This window comes from Scophthalmus maximus, chromosome 8 (genome assembly GCF_022379125.1).
Source record: "Scophthalmus maximus strain ysfricsl-2021 chromosome 8, ASM2237912v1, whole genome shotgun sequence".
Classification (NCBI taxonomy): domain Eukaryota; kingdom Metazoa; phylum Chordata; class Actinopteri; order Pleuronectiformes; family Scophthalmidae; genus Scophthalmus; species Scophthalmus maximus.
In genome coordinates, this window is record NC_061522.1 from 14,483,455 (window position 1) to 14,505,658 (window position 22,204).

Here is a 22,204-nt window from a genome sequence, read left to right on the forward strand (position 1 = left end):
TGGAGCCAGATTTAGCACATATCCCATTACCCATTATGATATTATATGAGGAGTGTGGCGTGTGGCTTACAGTGTATGCACACAAACACAGTCGCACTCGGAACCTTCCCAGGCTTTTCCATAATCAAACTTTTGTTCTTGTTTTGTGTTTCTTCTTTCAGATAACACACAAACACTGGCACTGTTCTCCTTTCTGTCATCTCAAACTCACACAGGAATGAGGTTCCCATATGTTTAACTTTTTTTCCACTGGAGCAGCAGAGAAACTGCTGCAGTTTAAGAACCCTGTCACCACCGCTCGCACTCTTTCTTCCTCCCTTTCCTCTCAGGACGTTCCTCCACAAGTCTCAATTTTCATTCTCCCATTTGGATAATTACATTGGAATTATATTATGTAACGTGTATTTCTTTATGTCTGTCCGCATGTATTTATGTATTTTAAAATATATGACCTTAGTATGGTGTAATTTGGTTCATGTGGCCTTAAAAGTGGTATGGGTTGAAATACCAGCAGTCTGTTTTTGTGTGAAATAGCATACTGCCAGACTGCCAGACCCCATCAGGGCAGAGCAGACCAGGCAGCGGGGCACTCGCTCACTCCTCCCCTTGAAAAAACAAACTCTCTTACCATGAAACACCTGTCACCCCCTCCTTCTCCACACTTCTACTCCCCTTTGCCTTTGCTTATTTCTTCTCTCTCTCCCTCACCTCCCCTTGCCTCCTTTTATTCACTGTTTCCTTAGGCCTGATACAAATTAAGAGAAAATCCACCTCAACTGTAACTCAGACTCAGTTTGAATAACAGCTTGGAGAACAGTTATTCACATCTCCCTGGATGGCCTGCGCTGTGTAAGATTTCTAGTTTTACATCTCTGTTGTCGAGCTCCTGTGACGCTTCCCGCTTTTGTTCGGCATCAGTGGAGAAGCTGAAAACTGCAGCAGTCACAGGACTTTCAGAACTCGGCCTGTGCCGTGACCACCAGTGGATTAAAATAGATGGGCCATGACTTTGTGTCTTTGCTCACACCATTAGAGCGATGACTGACAGCTTCCTGAGGTGGTTTCCTCTTCTTTCTTTTTCTTGAGTCATGACTCCAGTCCACAACCTCTGATGTGTTTCTCAGTGAAACACGAGTCAGACAGGTAGCTGTAGAACAGAGATGGATGAGTGTTGTGAAAGAGGGCCAGCCAGCTAATGATTCCAACAAAGGCGAAGAAGATTCAAAGTGGGGTGGTTTCCCCTCCAGCTCCTCTAAAGCTCACACTAACAAACACATTATATACAATTATCACCATACAAGAAACAACGTGTAAACCAAAAATATTGATCGTTTTCAAGGGCTTGTGCACTTTACTTGTTCTTGGCTGGGAGAAGTGACTCGCTGGGTCTTGGCTGGTTGTCTGGTAACTGCTGCCTTTGCAAAAGCAAACCGGCCGCTGGCTGTAGCACTGTCCAAAAAAGCTGAAAGCAGTGATTCACAAAATTAGCAAATCTGCTTAAGGCTGGTAAAGATTCTTTTTAAGAATAGGAACAGGAAAGATTAACATGTGGGATGTTTGATGTGTAAGCTATATTCAGCTGCCTCTTCCTTGTTGGGGGGGGGGGGGTGCTGCCAGTTCACCTTGGGCACTCCCATACTCACGAACTGCAAGAGCATTGTTTGGAAACCGTGAGAGATGAGATGAGACATTTAGGCCCAAAATAATTGATAGTCAATGAGCAAAACAAAGTAAGTAAGGCGTTAAAAGTGGATCTGGGAAATAAATATTTCATTGTTTATTTAACAGGGATGTTGCATAATACCATGCATTTATAAGCTCATTTTTTTATCGGATGGAACTTGTTGGCGGCCGACGGTGATGCACAGGAGAGACTGTCACCTTCTTTCTAAGCCTGAAATTGAAAGTGGGGTGTTGATCATTGCCCACTGGCAGAGAGTTCGGTTTAAATAATTCACCAGCACACCTCACAGTTCCCAGCAACTCACATAATCACCGCCCATGTGGGAAACCATGTGAGATGTTTGGCCTTTTAAGTCTCAGCCAGAACTTTGCAAGTATGGACATTCATAGCAGGAACCTTACTTCCAAGCCTCCGCATATCACGTGTCTTCCATCAAAGGAGTTTTCTGTGTCGGGGCAGGTGTGGCTGAAAACCATAAACCTGTGGTTGAAGAGGAAGACAGCAGGGGGGGGGGCAGCCCTCATATGAGCTGCCTTTACAACAATAATCCGTCTTTCACCCTGGACTGGTCCGTTCCATCCAAGTGATCATATCCTCATCATTCCCATGTCAGCACCATGTGGTTAAGAATAACAGACAGGCCACCTGAATTCAAGATGAAGCAAAGCAAAACAATCAATACCTACATTACAAAAACATGGAAAACACATTTTCTCAGACTGTGATGGACACTGAACAAGTTCTCTCCCCTCTCTCTCTCTCTCTCTCTCTCCCTCCCTCTGAGGAGGGCTATTATCTTACTATTTTCTTAATGCGCTCCACTTTAATCTTCTGTCCTGGCACCTACATTGGTCTGGAAAAACAGTGGGAATTCCTCCCCCCTCTCCTTCCCTCCCCCTCCAGAGGTGGAGGTCTTAACCACGCTGTCCGGCCCAGCTGAATATATTTACTTAGTGTTTGGAGAGTTGAGGCCACAAAAGCAGGAATGTGCCTAAGTGTGACTTGAAAGCGGCGGTTACATTTGAATTTTTAACCCATAAAATAAATACTGAGCGCTGCCGAGATTTTTATGAATGGCTGCATTCACGTCCAAAACACGCCCACCAATCAGCAGTGTGCCCGATGTTATGGCCGCGCCCACGTGGAAAGGTCCGGCCTGTTGCCTGCACGCTGATTGGTCAGAAGTATGGATAGGGGCGGGGTGTCTCCGAGGCTCACAGCGGGTATAAATCAGAGTTTAGGGCAGTTTGTCCCGGTAGAAAGACAAGGACCAAGGTCCGAAAAGAGACAGGGAACTCAGCGTGAAACTACTTGGGACTAACAATCACTCAGAGGAGTGGAGCTTAAAAGCAGTGTTTTGTATTTATTTGTATTTTTGCTCGACATTTTCAGAGGATAATCATGGCATCACTGATCTACCTGACTGTACTGACAATAGCCGTCATCCCACAGGTAAGTTGTTCCTCTCCTGCCCAGATCTGCTTATCTGTTATGTTATGTTATTCTATCTTATGTTGTGTTTTGTTATGTTGTGTTATGTTATCTTGTGTTATCTTGTGTTATGTTGTGTTATGTTGTGTTATGTTATGTTGTGTTATGTTATGTTGTGTAATGTTATGTTGTGTTGTGTTATGTTATGTTATGTTATGTTATGTGATTCAACTTTTAACACCATGATGAGAATAGCATAAACATCTCCTGGTGCAAGCAAAACTCAGCTGTATTTATACGAAGGGTTTCAGCCATGTTTCATCAAAAATACACTTTCTGCATTGAGCATAAAATCATATCAATGGTATCTGCTGAATTTGATAAATGGAGTTTGGGTGGGGTTTTATCGCTCATCTTCATGTCAGTTTATGTAATAACAAATACAGTCCCTCTGGAGTTGGTTGTCCTTCCCGGTAACAGCGTGTCTACTCATGTCTACTTTTTCGGGCACAGTGACATGTTGATTCCTACAGAGGGGAACAAGTTGGCTCTAGTGCCGTGTGATGACTCAAATCAGGAGGCAGCAGGAGACTGGGTACAAACTCTGAGCTGTCTAGACACTGGCCAGCAGTAACTTGACTTACTGTAGGGGCGTACCGCAGTGCTCCGTCTGCGTGAGGATTCAAAAGCACAAACGCTGAGGAGCCGACATATTACACAGGCTCAAAAAATCCATGTTCAAGAGCTCTGCCACACACTTTGATGATGGAAGAAAAGTTGAAAGTGGTGCACTGAACACCCCCGGAGCGCTCTGGTTGCCTTACACTTATTGGGTGTGAACATTATCTAATCAAGTGGGTGTTGGCGTTGCAAGACTTTCTAAAATCAGGCAAAGAAATTAAGCTTGTTTGACGAGCATGTACGGGCTTCTCTGTGTCCCGTTTTTAGACATTGTTTTCTCTGCATGGCTGTAGAAAACCTTGCATGACCTAGACACTCAAGCATGTGACCCCCCTTCTCTGCTCCTTCCCTCCGTCCCTCCAGGTGACCGCTAGCTGCCCAGCAGAGTGCGAATGCCCTGCAGACCCTCTGGTTTGCCCTCCCGGGGTGAGCACTGTGTCAGATGGATGTGGATGCTGCAAGGTGTGCGCCGCACAGCTCAACCAGGACTGCGGCCCCGCAAGGCCTTGTGACCACCACAAAGGGCTGGAGTGTAATTACGGCAATGATGTAACCATGGCCTGGGGCATCTGTCGAGGTGAGGGAGGAAGGAACGATGTCATGTTGGCAGGGGAGGAATTTCACTTAGATTATAGCTTTTGCATAAGCATAAACATTTATTGTGAGGTGTTTTATATTTAGAACTGATATGGTGAATGTGATACTTCATATAAAAGTTTTAGAGGCCATGAAACCTGCGCCACAATGTAGAAAAGAACCCTTAGGGAAATGGATATTAATTTAGCTTCCTTTCCATAAAGTCATAGTGTCAGAACTCACGGATCAAGGAGCGTGTCGCCCCACACATCCGGGTACAGGACATGGGATATTTTAATGAGTAGTAGATGTTTTATGACAGTGTCAGGGGGTTTCAGAGATAAAAATATACTAGTTCCCATCCACACCATGCCAACGCCGCCCCGCAAACTATGAATAGCTGGTTCTTCCATGCTTAGGAGACAAGGAGTCTGACACTTCCTGTGTCCTTACTGACCTTTCCATCTCAGCGGTCCCCTGTTTGATTCTGTGCGCGGAAGTGATGTGAGGTCATTGTGTTTGTTTTGGCCAAGAGAGGCTTTGCTCTGCAGCGATAATTTCAGGTGTTGAAATCAGATAATATGTGGAATTCTTCTAAACTTACCTGATGCGAGCAGAGGCTCTGTCATTGGTCCCTTTAAAGCATTTCCTGTCCTGTACAAAGAGATGCATCTCTGAAATACCTGACCCATGGTCTGTGCCCAGAATATCCTTGTTGCTTTCTGGTTGATGGAAAAACAACAGCCCGCCTGTGTACGTCTACCTACACTAAATGTGCAAGTTATTAAATGTTGGGTTTCAGCTGAGGAATGAGTGTGTCTGTCTTTCCAGCTAAATCTGAGGGACGATCATGCGAGTACAATGGCCGGATCTACCAGAATGGCGAGAGCTTCCGTGCCGGCTGCAAACACCAGTGTACCTGCATCGATGGTGCCGTTGGCTGCGCCCCGCTCTGCAGCAACAAGCTGCCACCAGCTTCTCCATCCTGCCCGTACCCACGGCTGGTCAGGATACCCGGACAGTGCTGCTTCAGCGTGGACTGCCACAAGGGCACCTGGCGCCTCCCACCTAAGCATCAGGTGTGTTCTTTGATGTAATAACTAACGTCTGCCTGTTTTGTGGACTTTGTTTACACTTGACTAAACTGGACTTATGAAGCAATGCCAATTTTTTGAGGTGCAATTCTTCACCTGCCACTGTGAAAGCCTCTTGACGGAAAAAAAAAGATACAGGTAGCAAAAGCCCAATTTATTAGACCTTTTATTCGTAAGTACAGTAAGGCTGCAACTACTACTTTAAATATCACCTGATATGCCAATTATTTTCTCGACTAATTGGTTATTCATTTGGCCATAGGTTTGCCAAATTGCTTTTCTGACTAAAACTGACTGACGGGATTTAGATAAGCCAATTACTACTCAGTTCTATACACTAGCAGAAATAGAGGTACACAAGTTGGAGATGATGGACACCATATCAAGGAACTCTCTTTATTTAAGTTTTATGCCTCCACATTGGTGACGGCTGTAGCCGCAGGCATCATGTTTTCGGGTTGTCTATCCATCCATCCGACTCTTCTGAATGCGGTTTCTCAGGTACGCTGTGAGGTTAGTTTTAGTTTTATTTTTTCACATTTGGCTGTATTGTTCTCTAGGATTCAGCGATGAACCGATTAAACTTTGGCTCAACTTCAAAGGGTCAATAGAGGGAATTTTATTATATCCAGCACTAACATACATTTAGACTCATGGATGGACTTAATCAGAATTTGGTGGTCAAAGGTCACGCTTATTATGAAGTCTTCACTACATACAGTATATCATAGTCTGTACAGACGTGGACGTAAACTGCAACTTGACTGATTGGTCGAGGCCTACAACCACAAGGCGGTAACACTAGTCCGACATTTAATTCAGTCTTATTTGAGAGGAATTTTGAATAAATAAATGCAGGTGGCAAGTGGATGAACAGCCCTCCGTTTTTAAATTCACTTCTTTCTGATAGATTAGACTGTAACTGTTTACATAGAGTAGATGCTGTTCATCAGGTTGATGATGATGATGATGATGATGATGATGATGATTCATGCGGGTACAGAGGAGTCAAGTTTCTCTTGCCTAATCAGGGAATTATTGTGATAACACCGTGAAGAGCACACGAAAGATAAACATGGCCGCTCACAGAGGAATCCCCAACAAACAACCCTGTCTCATCTTATCTCTTATCACAGGTGCCTCCACCACAACACCACCTGCCCAGACCTGAGCACCGTCCAGCTCCGCACCAGCCCGACAACGAACTGGCTCTGGCCAACGAGCTCACAGACGTCAAGTCCAGCGGCTGGGAGAGCGAACACGGCTACAAACACCTGCCTGGTGAGAGAAAGAGAGACAGTGGACAATGTTTAGAATTTATTATAACTTGTTTTCGGTGAGTGCGGGTAGTTGTCTGAAACTGGGTGCGAAACAATGCATTTTCAGCAAGTTAGTCTTGTTGTTCATAACACCTTCTTCTGTATATTTTGCAATGCAATTAATACAACAGTAATCAAAAGGAATGATTAGCTGCCTTTTTTTTATCTCCGTTCTCCCATCCTGTTAATCCCCTTGCAACTCTTCAGGATTATCTTGTGACCCCCTTAATGGGGTTCTGACCACCAGGGTGGGAAAAAGGTTCTAACTGTTTCTCATTGCTCTTGTTCTCCTCGCCTCCCACCCTCTGACACTCTCCAGCGTGGAACCACCTGAAGGACAAGAAGTGCCCCGTGCAGACCACAGACTGGTCCCAGTGCTCTCGCAGCTGTGGGATGGGCGTTTCATCTCGGATCACCAACAAGAACCCTCTGTGTAAGCTGGAGAGAGAGACGAGGATCTGCACCGTGCGGCCGTGCCAGGGCCTGGCCGTCCCAGCCAAGGTGAAGCAGACTGACATTGACTTGAACTAAAGCGAACTTAGGTCAAATATCCACATTACTGCCAAGATAACTTATCACAACAACTTGTCCCTCAGACAGTAAAACCTGTACACCCTGTGATAACACATATCAATAAGGAATTATTCCCCCTCTTATCTATCCATGTCTGACTATGAAGGGAAAAACAATACCTGTTCTTCCTTGTTTCCCTCTCTCAAATAAGAGAGAGCAGGAGCTGAAAATATCAAATCTGTGCTGCAAAGAATGGTTTTTAAAAAATTATGTTCTGGCCCTGAGTAAATATGCTTTGAGTGCTAAAGCCATCTTTATCCCAAGCTTAACAACAGAGATTATACTACTTTCTGGAAGCTCCACATCCAGTGGGAACTGGGCAGTGCTGATTTACTCAGCTGTGTTTTGGTGGCAGGCAGGCGCCTTTTTAAATATAGTCCCCCACCCCCGGCATTCCTGCCAAGCAACTGTCCATAGCTAGGCCCCATCTGTGTACTCTGAGTCCAGGGAAGCGGTGTGTCTATATTAATCCTCCGAGTTGGACACACACTAAGAGCTCTTTTCTCTGCTCCACCGAGTTAAAAACTCTGGTGGCAAGACAGGTGTCAGTGTGTTTAACAGGGAAATACACTAACATGAAAAATAAAGGTTTAATCTTAAAATAAATCACTTAAATCTAAAAATAATCCCTCTCCCAAGCCCCATCTTGGCACAGGTTGAAGTCCGGTTCTCGTTGTGTGAAACTAATGAGTCCGAGCGCAAAGCCGCTTAAATCTGCTGCTGTGTAAAAGGACAGGGCGGATAAAAGTCAGAGCTCATTTAGCTTTGTTTTTACTATAGTGAAAATCATCATAAGACTCCTGTGGGTAGGAACAACACTCATTATAGTCCACACTATGACACTCATCTCTTTGATTTTTTTTATCATCCAACCACAGAACGGGAAGAAGTGCTCCCCAACCCAGAAAGCCCCCGAGCCGCTCCGCCTGTCCTACGGAGAATGTGTGAGCGTCCGCTTCTACCGGCCCAACTACTGCGGCGTGTGTACAAACAAGCGATGCTGCTCGCCACGCCACACGCGCACCGTGCCGGTGACCTTTGTCTGCCCGGATGGAGAGCGTTTCCAGAGGTCGGCCATGTTCATCCAGTCTTGCAAATGCAGTGATGACTGTGGTCACCTCAACGAAGTGGCCCTTCCTCCACAGCACTGGATGTACGGAGACACACACAAGTTCATAGACTAGCACTGAGGAGCTTTGGGGGGTTCTTTTGTTTTTGATTTTGATTCGAATGCGATCCGCTTTACCTTCTTGATGAAGGAAGACGCTTCAAGACGAGGGGGTCATTTTTCCTCAACTGACTCCAAGTGAGTGCGGACCACAGGCACCCACCAGACTATAGAGACTGCAGGCGGGAAGGGCCGCCTCGGTTTAATTCACAATCATGAAGGCAAACTGTAATGTAATGTGTGTGACCAGAGTGGATTGTACTCTTACCCACTCCTGTTCAAACAGACGAGGGACCTGAACCAGAGCCCCGAAGCGCCCCTGGACTTCCTCCACTCTGGACCGATTACTGGTTCAGGTGTTTGGGATTTTCCCTTTGAGACCCTCAAATCAGCCTGAGAAGAGAAACACTACCGGAGCAACAATGCACTTTGTTCAGCACTGAAACATACTGAACTAGAACTTTGACAGCAGTGCAATAAGATCACCTCCCAGGAATCAATAACCTCACATAATGAGATGGTAAAGGCTCCGTATCCCACAATGCATTACAACCACCCAGTGACAAGCAGCAAAATAATAACTTTTGCCGTTCTTATGTATGAAACTAAAAACCATAATGCAAAATGTGGACAAAGCCTTTTTTATTGTTTTTTTAAGTAGCATATTGTGAACCACAGACTGCACCAACTGTGCTTTTTATGACATGCTGGCACACCAAGCCAGCTGAAACTTAATTTACACACAGCAACAAGTGAGTTTCCTCGTAACACTATCAAATTATAAGGAACACTATCTGGAACTGAAATAGGTTTCAGCAGGGACCGGACCAATGCCAACACATTTGCAAAACACATCAGATTCTTTCTTGTGCACTAAAGGCAGCTTAGATAAATGTCTTACAAAAACTTGTTTTTCTTGATTTTATTTTGTATCACACTGCCTTCTGTAAATGCATTTTTGTTTATTTTGATCCAAGGTTGTATTGCGGTCACATTTATCAACTGAGACACCAGCGTTTAGCTGTCACAAGTTTTTGTTGGTCAATCCAAATGATAAAAGTGGCTACTGGACTCAAGTTTCATATGAGGTTTTATTTTAACTTTTAAGACAGTGGCTGTCTTCAAAACTGTGATGATAGCGCCCTCTGCTTGTGAGAAAAATTACCAGCAGTCAAGTCACAAAAAAAAGTTTGTAATTTATGATGTGGTTTGTGTCATTTTATCTTTAATGTTACATCTGACATACTTACATTTGCAAAATTAAATCCAACAACATCACATGAGGTATAAAAAGTTTATTTCTTTAACCAAAACAATATATCCATGGTTTTAACAAGAAAAATACTAAAACAAGCACCCCGCAAAGACAAAATAAAAAGGAAGGTTTTATCATAATGAACTTGCAAACAAATGTTGAAGGAGGGGGACTTGAAATTAAAATGTTGAGCTTTTTTTGTATCCATCAAAACACAGCAACACCAAGGGTCAAACAAAAAAAATCACTGGAAAGACACTTCAGATTCATCTGGACTGTTCAACTGCAAAGAGAAAAAGGAAAAGATGAGGGATTATTAGAGTAGGCAGAGAAAGGATATGTTCTGTACATTCATGAATAACATTTCAAATGGGTACACGTGTAAAATAGGTTCCTCAAAAAAAAAAAATTTTTTTAAATTACCAGGACACCAGTGCAGATTTAAAAAAAATCTTCAGACCAAGTGTAAGACTGTGAAGCGACAATAGAACTTACTGTAGGAAGAAATATCAATCTCCTCTGGTAGCTCTGCAACATTGACCTCAAAGCGGTCCTGGACCTCATTCAAAGTCTTCGCATCCGTCTCATCTGACACAAAGGTGACAGCCAGACCTTTGGTCCCAAACCTGCCGGCACGAGCCACCTGAGGTACAGAGAACAAAAAATTTGAGCTCACACGAGTGTCTGCTGGAAGGAAAACAGAAATGCCACAAAGTTTCCATGAAAATAAAGGATTTGTTTACATGGACAAAGGTGAAAAGTTTGGAAATATTTCTGACTATTTTTTAGAGCGCGTTCACAAAACAAGGCCTCCATATTAATGCAGGTTCCTGTATCCTTTAACAGATGTCATCAATTATATACAATAATATAATTGTTACGGTGTATGTGATATAAGATACAGATCTCTGTATTATGACTTGTGTTTGTTTGTTTCGGACATGAAAATGTACACATCTCTGACATTGATAACATAAGATGAAGTAGCTGGACTGACTCTGTGAAGGTACGTGTCAGAATCCTCTGGCATGTCGTAGTTGAAGACGATGTTGACTCGCTCAATGTCCATGCCTCTGCCAAACAGGTTGGTTGCGACCAAGATGCGCCGCTGGAAGTCTTTAAACTGCTGATACCGGGATAACCTGGGGGAGGAATGAGCGACAACAGGAAAAAGGAATAAGATAATATTCCCAAGTGAAGGAGACTACGCACATTAACTGCCAACCTCCAAAACAATCTTATTTCTAAATAAAACTGGTTGTAAAACCTCGTCAGTTAATTCGACTTCATACATATTCATACCACCCAGAAAGAAATATTGAAACATATAGAGAAATATTCTACCTCTCCTCCTGCGCCATGCCCCTGTGGATGGCGATAGCAGGGAAGTTCTGCTCCACCAGCAGCTGAGACAGAGCCACACAGCGATGCACTGACTTTACAAAGATCACCACCTAACAGGAACCAAAATAACAAGGTTGCATAATTTTAAATTGGACATTAATGAAAAAGACAGACTGAAATGAACACAACTATCTTCCTCTGGGGTAAGACGGACAAAAATTCAACAAATGCAGTGTGGGAAAAGTATGCAAATGTACATTTCTTTCAGAAAGATTTAAATACTTTAAATATGTACAGCTTCTGATTCATCTGATCTGATTGCAAACTGTACCTGGTTGAACTCGAGCACATCGAGCAGGTCAAACAGCTTTCGGTTCTTTTCACTGTCCTTCAACTTGCAGTAATACTGCTGTAAGCCGTGCAGTGTCAGCTTGGTCTCATCATCCACGAAAACTTCCATCGGCTGCACGGATACAAGGGAGGAGAGCAAAATGTTAGTCTCACTCGCTTTCAATCAAATCAGAAAGGTAACAATGGAGGAAACCTAAGCTCACACAGATGAAGACAGCAAGGGACCGTGAAGTGAGGGGGGAAAAACTTCATGAGAGAAGTGTGAAAACTTCTATTGGAAGTTCCCTGTGCCTCATGATTTGCTGTGCTCTACATATAGGTCAACAAAACAACTCACAAGAGCAGCAACAACACAATTTTCTGAATTTCTGAATCAACTTTTTAACAAACGATCAGCCTGTTCTCCTGGACTGAAGCAGAGCCAGGAGTGGTGACTATCCTGACCGAGCCAAATCTGCCGAGGAGGATCACTCTCCCCCTCTGATATGGCCACTTATGGCACTGTCAGCCTCAAGTGGGCAAAGCTACGAGGGGTTGCAATACAAACAATGAAATACCTTAACTATGTCATGGACAAATGAGATACACAAAATATAATGCTTATTAGTTAAAATCAAATAACGAGTTAAACCAGCCATAGGATCTCTCTCTAACATGTGCATGCAAAACAAAGTTGGAATCACTTTGAATTATTGGCACATTTGAACATGATTGGTTGGTTCTTTGACTGATTCAAAAATAGATACTTTTGTAGGAAAACTAACTAGTCAAAATGAAAATTGCTACTGTATAAGATTAAATTTGTGTTTTCTTAGTTTGGAGCTCTTCTCGTCTCTGGTAACACACTGAAGTTGTTTGACATGTAGCTGAATGAAGCTTATTGAGTTAAATTTGAAATTTCAGTGAATCTTGATAATAACTTCAAGGTCGAGTGCACTTATTGTAAGTCGCTTTGGACAAAGAAGTCAGTGAAGTGAATGTAATGTAGATACTCACATCCTGCATGAACTTGCGGCAAACGGGGCGGACCTCCTTGCTTAGTGTTGCACTGAACATCATGACCTGCTTCTCGTGGGGTGTCAGCCTGAAGATTTCCTGGACGTCATGCCTCATGTCTGTGGCAGGGGGGGAAAAAACTCTTCATTCTTCTTTAAAAATTATCTATAAATGTCAGGCAGCAATTTCTCATGTTAATGTCTGAATTAAAAAATATATATATCCCTACATAGACATAAAGATAACCCATGTTCATAACTTTTGTTCTTGTTATTTCGGATAAAGTCTCTTAGCCGTTCTCTGTAAAACACTTCCAATTCCTCTCACTCACCCAGCTGCTCCAGCATCTTATCACACTCGTCGAGCACAAAGTGTTTGATGTTCTTCACACTGAGGCTCTTGCCGCGAATGAGGGCCAGGGTACGCCCTGGAGTGCCCACGACAATGTGAGGGCAGTTCTTCTTCAGGACGTCCTCGTCCTTCTTGATGGCCAGGCCGCCGAAGAACACCGACACCTTCACAGTGGGCATGTACTTGGAGAAGCGCTCGTACTCTTTGCTGATCTGGAAGGCCAACTCCCGCGTGTGGCACATCACAAGGACAGACACCTGACATACAGGGAACAACGGCATTAGTTTTATTTACTGCTTAGACTTTATGTAGGCTGTCTTGTGCTTTTAAAATACCAGTGCTGTTAGAAAATGCTCAGCATCATGGCATCTTATAGTTCCTTTATAAAAGAAAAGTAAAATCAGCAATAAGCCATGTGCTGTTATTGAGATCTCCCAAGAGTTCTTGTCATCTGCCTGATTTTGATTATTCCAAGAAGACCAAACTTCATAGGTTGATTTTGAAGCGGAGGGCAGACAGGCATCACAGTTGGTATCACAGTTGTGATGGCCCGCTCACAAAACAAAAATGATGAAAATGATGGTAAATACTCCACACCAGCAATCCCATTTAAAGAAACCTGGATTCAATAAATGTGGGCAGACCTGTCTGATGTGCTTTTCCCACGCTATGAACTATGAATGAGTGTGAGCTGTTGCAGCTGCTGAACAAGATCAACTGGGCGCTGTTTGGAATCAATTGTGCCACACGTTTTATTGCATGCGTCACCAAATCCCACTTTCCAAAAGCCACATATGGATCCATTTTGTAGGGAACAACAGGTGTTAACCACACCTAGAGCGTATATAGACATTAAGAGGACGCATAATGACTCAGTGTAAAAGATACGCTTGAAAAAAAAAAAAAAAAAACTCACCTGACCATCCACAGGCTCAATCTGCTGCAGGGTGGCCAGAACAAACACTGCAGTCTTTCCCATGCCAGACTTGGCCTGACACAGGATGTCCATGCCCAGGATCGCTTGAGGAATACACTCATGTTGGACTGCGAATAAAACAAAAGACAACTGTGAGTGAACGGAACAATTCAAGAGTGCTATATTTAGATCTATATGTGACATGAAGATGTGATGAGAATAGCGGATCTGGTCTAGGTTGTCGTGTCTAATTTCACACATGAAGCTGTAGTGTTATGTCCAGCCGACCTTCTGAGGGATGCTCAAAGCCACAGTCCACGATGGCACGCAGCAGCTCTGGCTTCAGGAGGAAGTCCCGGAAGCCGGAGCTGTGGATGGAGACGTAGGAGCCCTTCACCTCCTTCTTGTTGGCCGGGGTCCCGCTCTCGAGGGCTCCCTGGGGCTCATCGTCCTCCTCATAGTCTAGAAGCTCGTTATCAACGTCGTTCTCTGCCATCTGTGTGGACAGAAATGTACTTCATCAACGTGCACGGCTGTTCGAGTGGTCCAGGCAGATAAGTCGTTAGTCGTCTATATTCTTAGATTCACACCTCTGTTGTTGCCATATTAGGAGTCGAATCTCGTTCCCGTTCTTCTGGTGAAGGAACTGTGTTATGCATTCACTGTTCATTAAGCGGAGTTGGCAGAACAAAGTGCACCGCAGCTCGATGCTACCACGACCCTGATCGACCGACTCGGGAAATGACGAAGTTGGCAGGTCCGAGGATCGCTCGGCTGTTGTCGGCAGGCCGCAGCAGCGGCTCACATCAAAGACGCACGAACTCTTTTAATGCTTTGAACTTGAACGAGCCGCGTGATCGGATGGTGGACAGTGATCTATGCATCGCGGCGACTCGCACCGAAAGCCGACCGGTGTGTTCGACTCGGCGGAGGCGGCGCTCTCGTTGACAATGGAGCTCTCTTCTTACTCCGTCATTCAAACCGGCTAGTTAGCACGCTAACGGCTAGCAGTCGATGATTGGGACCCGCGGATCACGTTCACACTAACTTCTCCAACGACATACAACCGACGTGGTACTTCGGGTGGACGCTAGTGGAAACCAGGACATGTTTATTTAAATAACTGGAACCTAAGTCCTAAGTGACCGAGTCAAATAACCATTGTCTTTCTAAATGAAGCTAATGATGTTGCGGTTAGCGCGTTAGCTAACGAAGCAAATAGCCAAGTCCCAACTTTAGCTCCTGCGACAAAGTATTCAAAACATTTTTCTTCGTCGCCCACAAATAAAATGCTCACATGGTGGCGAGTCTGGTATGAAAGGTGCTAAAGGTTTTACAACGTTACCTTGCTGTGATGTGTTTATTGTCCGTCGACGTCCGTGTGCGGTGCAGGGGGAAGCTAGCGGCTCTTCACAGCGCAGTATGGTGTGTTCAGGGACACTTCGGAAAAAACCCTTCGTGTCCCCTGCGCTGTGAACCAACAGCTTTTAAAACCAACGTGTTGGGATGTTTTTGCACGATCATTTCCAAATTTATCCCACAAGATTATCACGAGGCTTTTGTTGTATTTCATACATGGTGTGATGAAGTAACATATATTTAAAAATCTCATTTAGACATATTATCAAATAAAAATCTTAAATGGTTGGATGGTCAGATTTTTTTATCATTTAAAATGATCTATGGACAAGATTGGGGTCAAAAATCTCAATGTTCCCATAATCAATATTTTCAGCTGTAAAAAATATTCGAGTCTGACTTCTGTAAATTATGATTACGGTATTTGAAACCACTGGTGAAGGCATCGCCCTCAGAAACAAAACAACGTCCAGTTTTCTGTAGCTGTGATTGGGAGAGACTGTCTGACTGAGGCCAACATTTATGGGGCTAAATTTTTTTGGTAATTTAAAGAAAATATTTGAAACAATAAATGTGTTCAAAATGTGTAGGAAAGTTTTTTGTTTTTTTTTCAAATCAAATATTATTTTTGATACAATTCTGGAATTTAGATCAAATTTTTTTCAGTTCAGGCTTTTGACACTGATCTGGCCTGGGGGCGTGGTGTCCACTGAGAGGGCCGTGTGGACAGCGTGACAACCATGGATAGATTATATTAAAATATTTAGTTTTCGTCATTTAGATTGTTTACCAACCCTCACCTGGAATAAAAGTGTAAACTTGTAAGAAATCTCTCATCTTCACCAAAGGTCTGTATCTCAGCTTTAATATGTTACATGATCATCAAACTTGTGGAATTTATATCAAGCTGTGAGCTAATGTTTTGTGTGTGTGTTTGTTTAACATCAGTTATTTCGCTCATATAAGATTAAAAAGACATTAAAGCGATAAAAAAAAAATATTGGTCTTGGTGGACTGTGGTGGAGTCATGGAATGCTCACCGAACTCCAGGGGAAATAAACCAGTGTTACGAAGATTAAAGAAATCAGAACAGGTATTCATAACTTTTCGAAACCAACAGTATGTTCTTTATTTTACAGGTAGAGGTAAAGGTGTGGCAAATGACTTGGCTGGACATGCGTTTCCCAAAAAAAAAAATCCCACAGGAGCTGTTGCCTCATTCAGTTGAAGCAGCAGAACGTCACAGCCAACAGCTGGGATCCTCAATGACAACATTTTCTACTTTTGGAGTTTACTCTACATTACATTTACAACTGAACAGGAAAAAACTTACAGTTGAGAATCAGTTTGTGGAGAAATATTCAGACATTTCAGACTTATTCTCTAGAGCAGTGAATGATGACTTTGCTCCATACAAAGAGGCATTGCTTTATCTCATAACCATAACCACGCGCAATGTGTGAAAAGCCATTTGCTCTATTTAAAATTACAGAATCTTAACTAGTAACAAGACCCATTAATTAGTGGCAATGGGTGTTTGGTAAACAAAAGTTTTAATATCAGTGATGTCGACAACAAAGTTTTTTTTAACTTCCTTTTATGATGAACATAACACCAATATGACATCATCCAGCCTTAACATGTAAATAAATTCACATCAGTAGTAGGCTATTTGATGAAACTCGAAATTAAATACAACATGCCTGTGAGTATAAAAGTACAAAATGTCACTCCTCATCAAAAAGGGATCTCAGAACAGAAAATGCCTCCGACAGACCATGTACTTCAAGTATGTTGTTATCTGCGGTGCTCACTCTACATTTTGCACAGTGCACAGAGGTCTCCTGCCACTGTTCCACACATGGTTTGCAGCCAATAATACTTTGGCAACACTGTGTGAAGACTGGCTCCTCGATGAACTCTGAAAAACAAAATGGGAAAAACTATTCATTCTCTCATTGTGTGTGCGTGCGTGCGTGCGTGCGTGCGTGCGTGTTATATGTGCGTGTTGTGTGTCCCCAACTGTCCTTAAAGTGTTTTTGATGTAATGGATACATTTTCTTTTTACCCAACTTTTATGATTTAAAAAATGTCTGTTATTCCATCAATACACGGGCTGTTAAACAAAGGTTTGCAGTTTGCATCAGCACATGCAATTAAACTGTAATGAATGAGACACAACTGACCTTGGTTAGAGAATGTAAAAAAAAAAATGTCTGCCTCACACCAAATAAAATTGTTCCAAAATGATTTTACACGTGAGACAATTACTATCTATTTAATACTTACTCATACATACAACACAGCAGAACCCTTGCTTGATGGACTGTAGCTGGGAAGGAGTCAGGATGACTCTTTGAGTGGCAGCCAGATTGGTGAGGCTCTGGGATGCCAGTATGAGCTCTTGTAGTTTCTCAGTGACCTCTCCAATGCCAACAGCATCATCCTCTTTAATGCTGCTGCAAGGAAAAAAAACATTATATGTGTTTTGAAGTTTTGGTAGGCAAACAGGTGCTGATATGATTTTTTATATATATATATATATATATATATATATATATTTTGAACAACAAAGGTAAGGCTAAGTCTAAAAAAATCACAATACATTTGAATATTTGGACAAATAAGAGTAATATGATTGCTTAAGATTACCTCGTTCTCCTCCTTTTTTGGCCCTGCAACTGCTGGAATTCCCGTTCGTGCACAGCAAGAATCTGTTTTTCATTCTGTTTCCAGTGCTGTGACCCTTTGGAGTGAAAATGGAAACCAGGAAAAATCATTGGTTTAACTTAAGTGGTTTGTTCAGTCATGAGTGCCATATAAAGTCACATGTGCCAATAATGATTCAACCACAAAATCCAAAACAAAATGAATGTTACCCACCTGTTGTTTCTTCTGACTCCAAAATTGCATTCCCCTGTGCATCAGTCAACACTATGGGGTCATGACTTCCAATGGCATCTTGCACTTTTCCGATGATCCCCTGAAGGGTAGCCTCACATTCTAGAAACCGGAGCATCACCACTCTGCTGGGTCTCAACCTCCCACCAACCACTCTAGCAAGGTACACTGATCTGGAGGAATATCATATTAAAAAAGAATTGGTATGATGCAGTGCCCAATGCTTAGTCTTATGTTTCATGCAAATCTGTGCAAAGTCCGGAGGAAAATTCAAAATTGCAAAACCCAACTGGAGTTGATATGATCATATCATCAAATGTTAGCTAGGCAATGAAATCAAATTATATTTAATGTCCCATCCCGTCCCATAATTTCAAATTACAAACCTTATCACCGTCATTTAACAAAAGTGAGTTAGGCTAACATTACCTGATTAATGTTTTAGAGACAGATGCTCTGAGGGGGGCTGAGGCAGTTGAACTTGTAGTCGCTGGTGTTCGCATAAATGAAAAATGTTGGCCCGTGATATCTGAACTTGATGAAGGGTTCTCGGCATCACCGCGATCCCCACCAGGCGCTCCAGGAGACAAGACCACCTGTCAAGAAATTCACAAATTACCGATTATGTTTCTTAACCAACCTTGCTCAATGAAGTCTCTAAATTCTCTAAATAAGTCTCTAAGTTAGTTACATACTGTACATACAATATTTAAGGGATAACAAGGCAAACATCTATCATAGCAGACCTTTTCCGCAGTCTTTTTGACATGAAATAGTAGATAAACACAGGTATTAATAATGATATTAATCAAGTTCCCCTTCTATTTAGAATTTAATTTTCAAATTTTTGGAAAAACAAATAATCACTCCTTTTTTCTTTCCTCGTCTGTTGAGCCATTGTTCCTCTGCCTGAGATTTTGGTTCATGGTGGAGATATGTTGGTTCACATTGGAGATATGTTGGTTCACATTGGAGATATGTTGGTTCAGGTTGGAGAGATGTTGGTTCACATTGGAGAGATGTTGGTTCAGGTTGGAGAGATCTTGGTTAACGGTGGAGAGATGTTGGTTCCTGTTGGAGAGATGTTGGTTCATGTTCGTAGACATGTTAGTTCACGGTGGAGAGATGTTGGTTCGCGGTCGGAAAGTTGCTGCTTCACGCTCGGAGGTCAGGCTGCAAAACTCGTTCTGCTCTTATATATTGCAGGAACATTTGGATCAAAGCAGGATCAAAGTCAAAACAGAATGTGACATCATTACAACTGTTGGCTTTGCAACATGAACTGGACTAAAACCTTAAACCACACACTGTATGATTTCTAGTGGAAACAAAAAAATGTGTCCTAACATGGCTCATATTTATACCCTTCAAGTCTCAGACATCTAGATATTAGACACTGGGGCTGCAGATAATTAATCTGTCAAAAAAATATTTGTCCATGAAATGTAAGAAAGTCAATAAAAAGCCCTTCACAATTTCCCAAAGGCCAAGATGACATCTTTAAAAGTCTTGTTCTGTCTGACCAAGAGTTTGGTGACATAGACAAAGAATAGCAAATCCAAACTGGCTGAGACAGCAAATATTTGGCCAAAAGAGATGAATGAAAATTCATCATTTGAAAAAAGTTTTGAAAACAGTTTTGATGCCTCTGCCCTCGTCTATTACCTCCGTGAAGGTGGTAATGTTTTTGTGCGCACAAGATATTAACTTGTTCACACACAATAAATATATTTTGCCGATAAAATATTTATTTGTTCACAAACTATAGTTATCTTCTGGGCACAAGACATCAAATTAACTGTTGTGGTGTACAATGTGATTTCATGTGATGATCACTCTCCATGTTTTCAGAGAGATTATGAACTGTTGGATGGAAATTCCACTGGTTTCATGTTAATTATGAAATTGGAAGTTTCTGAAGAACAGAAAAAATTAATTTACAGCCTTTGCAGTATGAGAGACACACTGAAGAACAGGTAAACAGGAAATGAAAACTGAAAGGTTCATAGATTTGCAGCTTCACATCATTCATATGGATGACAGAACCAGATTACTGATCGACACTGTTTCTATTCCTGAGTCAAGACACTAAATGTTGACCAAAACTGACTGATAGCAGATTATCCTGCTCCACTGAATGTGGAGAGGTGCTGTCAAAGACTTCTGTGACCCAGACTCATTGAAGTGCCTGGCAGCAGAGCAGAGATTTTAATAAGCAGAATATGTTATAGAGTGTTATAAAATACACGATCAACATGTCGTATTCCCACCTGGCCCTGCGGTGTGGCCTCCATTCATAAAAAATGCTGGGTTTAACTCACTCTCCTCCACTACGACCCCATCACCTGGTCCTGGGTGTAGTGGCAGAGACCTGACTCAAAAACACAGTTGGCAATAGAGGGATCAAAGCTCGGCTTTGCAGAGCAACATGTCACTTCACATATTGAGGTCGAGACCTGACAATATTACAGAGAAACTCAACTGTTCCCATAGTGAGCAAACACTTTGTGACCGTGGAAGGAAAAGAAAAAAAACTCCTTTTTAACAGTAAAAAAAACCTCAAGCGGAAACCAGACTCAGTTGTGGGCGGAACATCTGCATCCACCGGTCGGGTTGAGAGGAGAGAGGGGGAGAGAGGTGGGTGGAAAGAGGAGACCAGGAAGAGTTGTGTAAAAATTGTGTTCACACTGATTCTTATAATGACAATAATAACAGTGACACTTGTAGATGTAATGATGTTGTTAATGATAACGGTAGCACCAGTTAATAGTAGTAGTGCATTTAATAACAATACTGATCAGGGCTGAGTGTTTGTTTGTGTGTTCCTGAACGGCTGGAAGCCTTGTTGTCTCAGACCAGCCAATGGGAGGAAGAGCTGCGGCTCTGGGGGGAACTCATCCCAGCGCGTCCACGTCCAGCCTGAGAGAGAAAGGACCACACGCCCTCTCTTATCATCTGGTCAGGTGAGTGGAGACGACCCCCCCCCCCCCCTCCCCCCCCCCCCCCCCCTCCCCCCCCCCCCCCCCCCCATTGACAACCCACTTCACATACCCTCGTTCTTGTCTGGCTCCAGGTTCTCTGGCTCTCCGGACTGCTTCCTGTCCAGGTCTCCCTGCATGATTATGGTGACGTAGTGGTACTGCTCCTCCAGTCTGATGGAGTTCACCACAGACGCGAAGCGGACGTTCACCAGATGCACCCCAGCTTCCTCCAGCACCTCCCTGTGTGCACACTCCTCCCACGTCTCTCTGTCAATGACATAGAATCAGCGTGACACATCCACTGGAAATCCTTACATCCACATCTTCCTTATGTATTTTCACATTTCAGGGCAGCCCATATGTTCTGAACAATGAGAAATATATGCAGACAACAGCTCCTCATCTCCTAAACTAGCTGGACCTAAATGACTCACAATGGTTCTTCGGGGATCTCAAAATGATCACCCCGCCTATCACCATACTGCATTTGAAAATATAGAAAATAAGTATTTGAGCATACTTACTTGGCAGGCACTTGTAACAATGCGAGGTCAAATTATATTTTCATATTTGCTTACGAATTAACTAGAATTCGGCGTGATAATGAATGACTAAATGTCTTAATGTCCCTGTAAATTCCATTTTAATAATAGAAAATGTCCTTGTGAAAGGATATTGCATATTTTAACAAAAGAAAAGATTATTGCAGAATTATATGAATGACCACCAGGGTTAAACAACCAAAAAACTAAATCGCTCCGAAGCAGAGTCAGATTTATGAATGAACTTTGCCATCCGCATACCCAAACTCCAGATGACCGCCGGGGAGCTGGTATGTCCCTCCGCCCATGGCGCCCCTCCGCTTCCCCAGGAGGACACAACCAGGGTGGGCTGAGTCGGTCACCAGCACCCCGACCCCCACCCCGGGACGTTTGACAGCTTCAACTGACATGTGGACAGACTGGAAATCACCCAACGAATGGAGGAAAGTTAGCAAAACAAAGCTAGCCTAAGCTAACACAAGACAACGCGCTACAGAGTAGATATGATATTCACGTGCAAGAGGCTTCACCTCCGTGTACTTCCGTCTTTGCTTAACAACTCGTCGGTCCATTAACTTCCCCGTTTTGTCAAACAGGGAAAGCAACGTGACAGCGTCATGGCACGAAACCTAAGAAAGCACATTGTCAAGTGTGTGAAGTTTTTAACAAAGGGGTATTAACC

At 42.9% G+C, this 22,204-nt stretch overlaps 3 protein-coding genes and 1 long non-coding RNA gene across 9 annotated transcripts; 2 read left to right on the plus strand and 2 right to left on the minus strand.

The window, feature by feature from the left end:
• Positions 1 to 2,920: 2,920 nt before the first annotated feature.
• LOC118311896 (CCN family member 1-like) lies at positions 2,921 to 9,597 on the plus strand. The gene is made up of 6 exons (XM_035636016.2): positions 2,921 to 3,136; positions 4,160 to 4,373; positions 5,204 to 5,451; positions 6,603 to 6,747; positions 7,105 to 7,286; positions 8,237 to 9,597. Exons 1-6 carry the CDS (start codon positions 3,086 to 3,088, stop codon positions 8,540 to 8,542), a joined length of 1,146 nt encoding a protein of 381 aa, XP_035491909.2. The 5' UTR covers positions 2,921 to 3,085; the 3' UTR covers positions 8,543 to 9,597.
• A 209-nt stretch (positions 9,598 to 9,806) lies between these two features.
• On the minus strand, positions 9,807 to 15,216 carry LOC118311895 (ATP-dependent RNA helicase DDX39A). Of its 2 annotated transcripts, none has more exons than XM_035636015.1 (10): positions 15,085 to 15,216; positions 14,028 to 14,235; positions 13,740 to 13,867; positions 12,804 to 13,080; positions 12,473 to 12,591; positions 11,457 to 11,588; positions 11,126 to 11,235; positions 10,779 to 10,923; positions 10,277 to 10,424; positions 9,807 to 10,064 (listed from the first exon to the last, which is right to left on the minus strand). In XM_035636015.1, exons 2-10 carry the CDS (start codon positions 14,233 to 14,235, stop codon positions 10,048 to 10,050), a joined length of 1,284 nt encoding a protein of 427 aa, XP_035491908.1. In that variant the 5' UTR covers positions 15,085 to 15,216; the 3' UTR covers positions 9,807 to 10,047. The 2 variants fall into 2 exon arrangements, with proteins under 2 accessions (XP_035491908.1, XP_035491907.1); XM_035636014.2 differs by lacking the exon at positions 15,085 to 15,216 and adding an exon at positions 14,330 to 14,570.
• Positions 15,078 to 17,348, plus strand: LOC118311904. The gene is made up of 2 exons (XR_004794099.2): positions 15,078 to 15,946; positions 16,238 to 17,348. It is a non-coding gene; the product is annotated as an uncharacterized LOC118311904 (long non-coding RNA).
• nudt15 (nudix (nucleoside diphosphate linked moiety X)-type motif 15) lies at positions 16,199 to 22,202 on the minus strand. Of its 5 annotated transcripts, XM_035636028.2 has the most exons (9): positions 22,053 to 22,202; positions 21,784 to 21,941; positions 21,051 to 21,247; positions 20,270 to 20,918; positions 18,429 to 19,070; positions 17,982 to 18,172; positions 17,751 to 17,844; positions 17,388 to 17,557; positions 16,199 to 17,019 (listed from the first exon to the last, which is right to left on the minus strand). In XM_035636028.2, the coding sequence occupies exons 1-4, from the start codon at positions 22,092 to 22,094 to the stop codon at positions 20,797 to 20,799; spliced, it is 519 nt and encodes a 172-aa protein (XP_035491921.2). In that variant the 5' UTR covers positions 22,095 to 22,202; the 3' UTR covers positions 16,199 to 17,019; positions 17,388 to 17,557; positions 17,751 to 17,844; positions 17,982 to 18,172; positions 18,429 to 19,070; positions 20,270 to 20,796. The 5 variants fall into 5 exon arrangements, with proteins under 5 accessions (XP_035491921.2, XP_047189631.1, XP_035491922.2 ...); XM_047333675.1 differs by lacking the exons at positions 21,051 to 21,247; positions 21,784 to 21,941; positions 22,053 to 22,202 and having other exon boundaries at positions 18,429 to 18,595; positions 18,881 to 19,070; positions 20,270 to 20,370; positions 20,482 to 20,799; XM_035636029.2 differs by lacking the exons at positions 21,051 to 21,247; positions 21,784 to 21,941; positions 22,053 to 22,202 and having other exon boundaries at positions 18,429 to 18,595; positions 18,867 to 19,070; positions 20,270 to 20,799.
• Between the last annotated feature and the right edge of the window lie 2 nt (positions 22,203 to 22,204).

Excerpts from the sequence above, each read along its gene's own strand:
- LOC118311896 (XM_035636016.2), top strand. The coding sequence starts at position 3,086 with ATGGCATCACTGATCTACCTGACTGTACTGACAATAGCCGTCATCCCA. Across the intron at positions 5,452-6,602 it reads GCCTCCCACCTAAGCATCAG|GTGCCTCCACCACAACACCA; the intron begins GTGTGTTCTTTG and ends CTCTTATCACAG. Across the intron at positions 6,748-7,104 it reads CGGCTACAAACACCTGCCTG|CGTGGAACCACCTGAAGGAC; the intron begins GTGAGAGAAAGA and ends GACACTCTCCAG.
- LOC118311895 (XM_035636014.2), bottom strand. The coding sequence starts at position 14,398 with ATGCATAACACAGTTCCTTCACCAGAAGAACGGGAACGAGATTCGACT. Across the intron at positions 13,081-13,739 it reads TTGAGCCTGTGGATGGTCAG|GTGTCTGTCCTTGTGATGTG; the intron begins GTGAGTTTTTTT and ends CCTGTATGTCAG. Across the intron at positions 12,592-12,803 it reads TAAGATGCTGGAGCAGCTGG|ACATGAGGCATGACGTCCAG; the intron begins GTGAGTGAGAGG and ends CCCCTGCCACAG.
- nudt15 (XM_035636024.2), bottom strand. The coding sequence starts at position 19,105 with ATGTCTACGAACATGAACCAACATCTCTCCAACAGGAACCAACATCTC. Across the intron at positions 18,596-18,880 it reads ACAATGGCTCAACAGACGAG|GTGGTCTTGTCTCCTGGAGC; the intron begins GAAAGAAAAAAG and ends ATTTCTTGACAG. Across the intron at positions 17,845-17,981 it reads GGAGTCAGAAGAAACAACAG|GGTCACAGCACTGGAAACAG; the intron begins GTGGGTAACATT and ends TTCACTCCAAAG.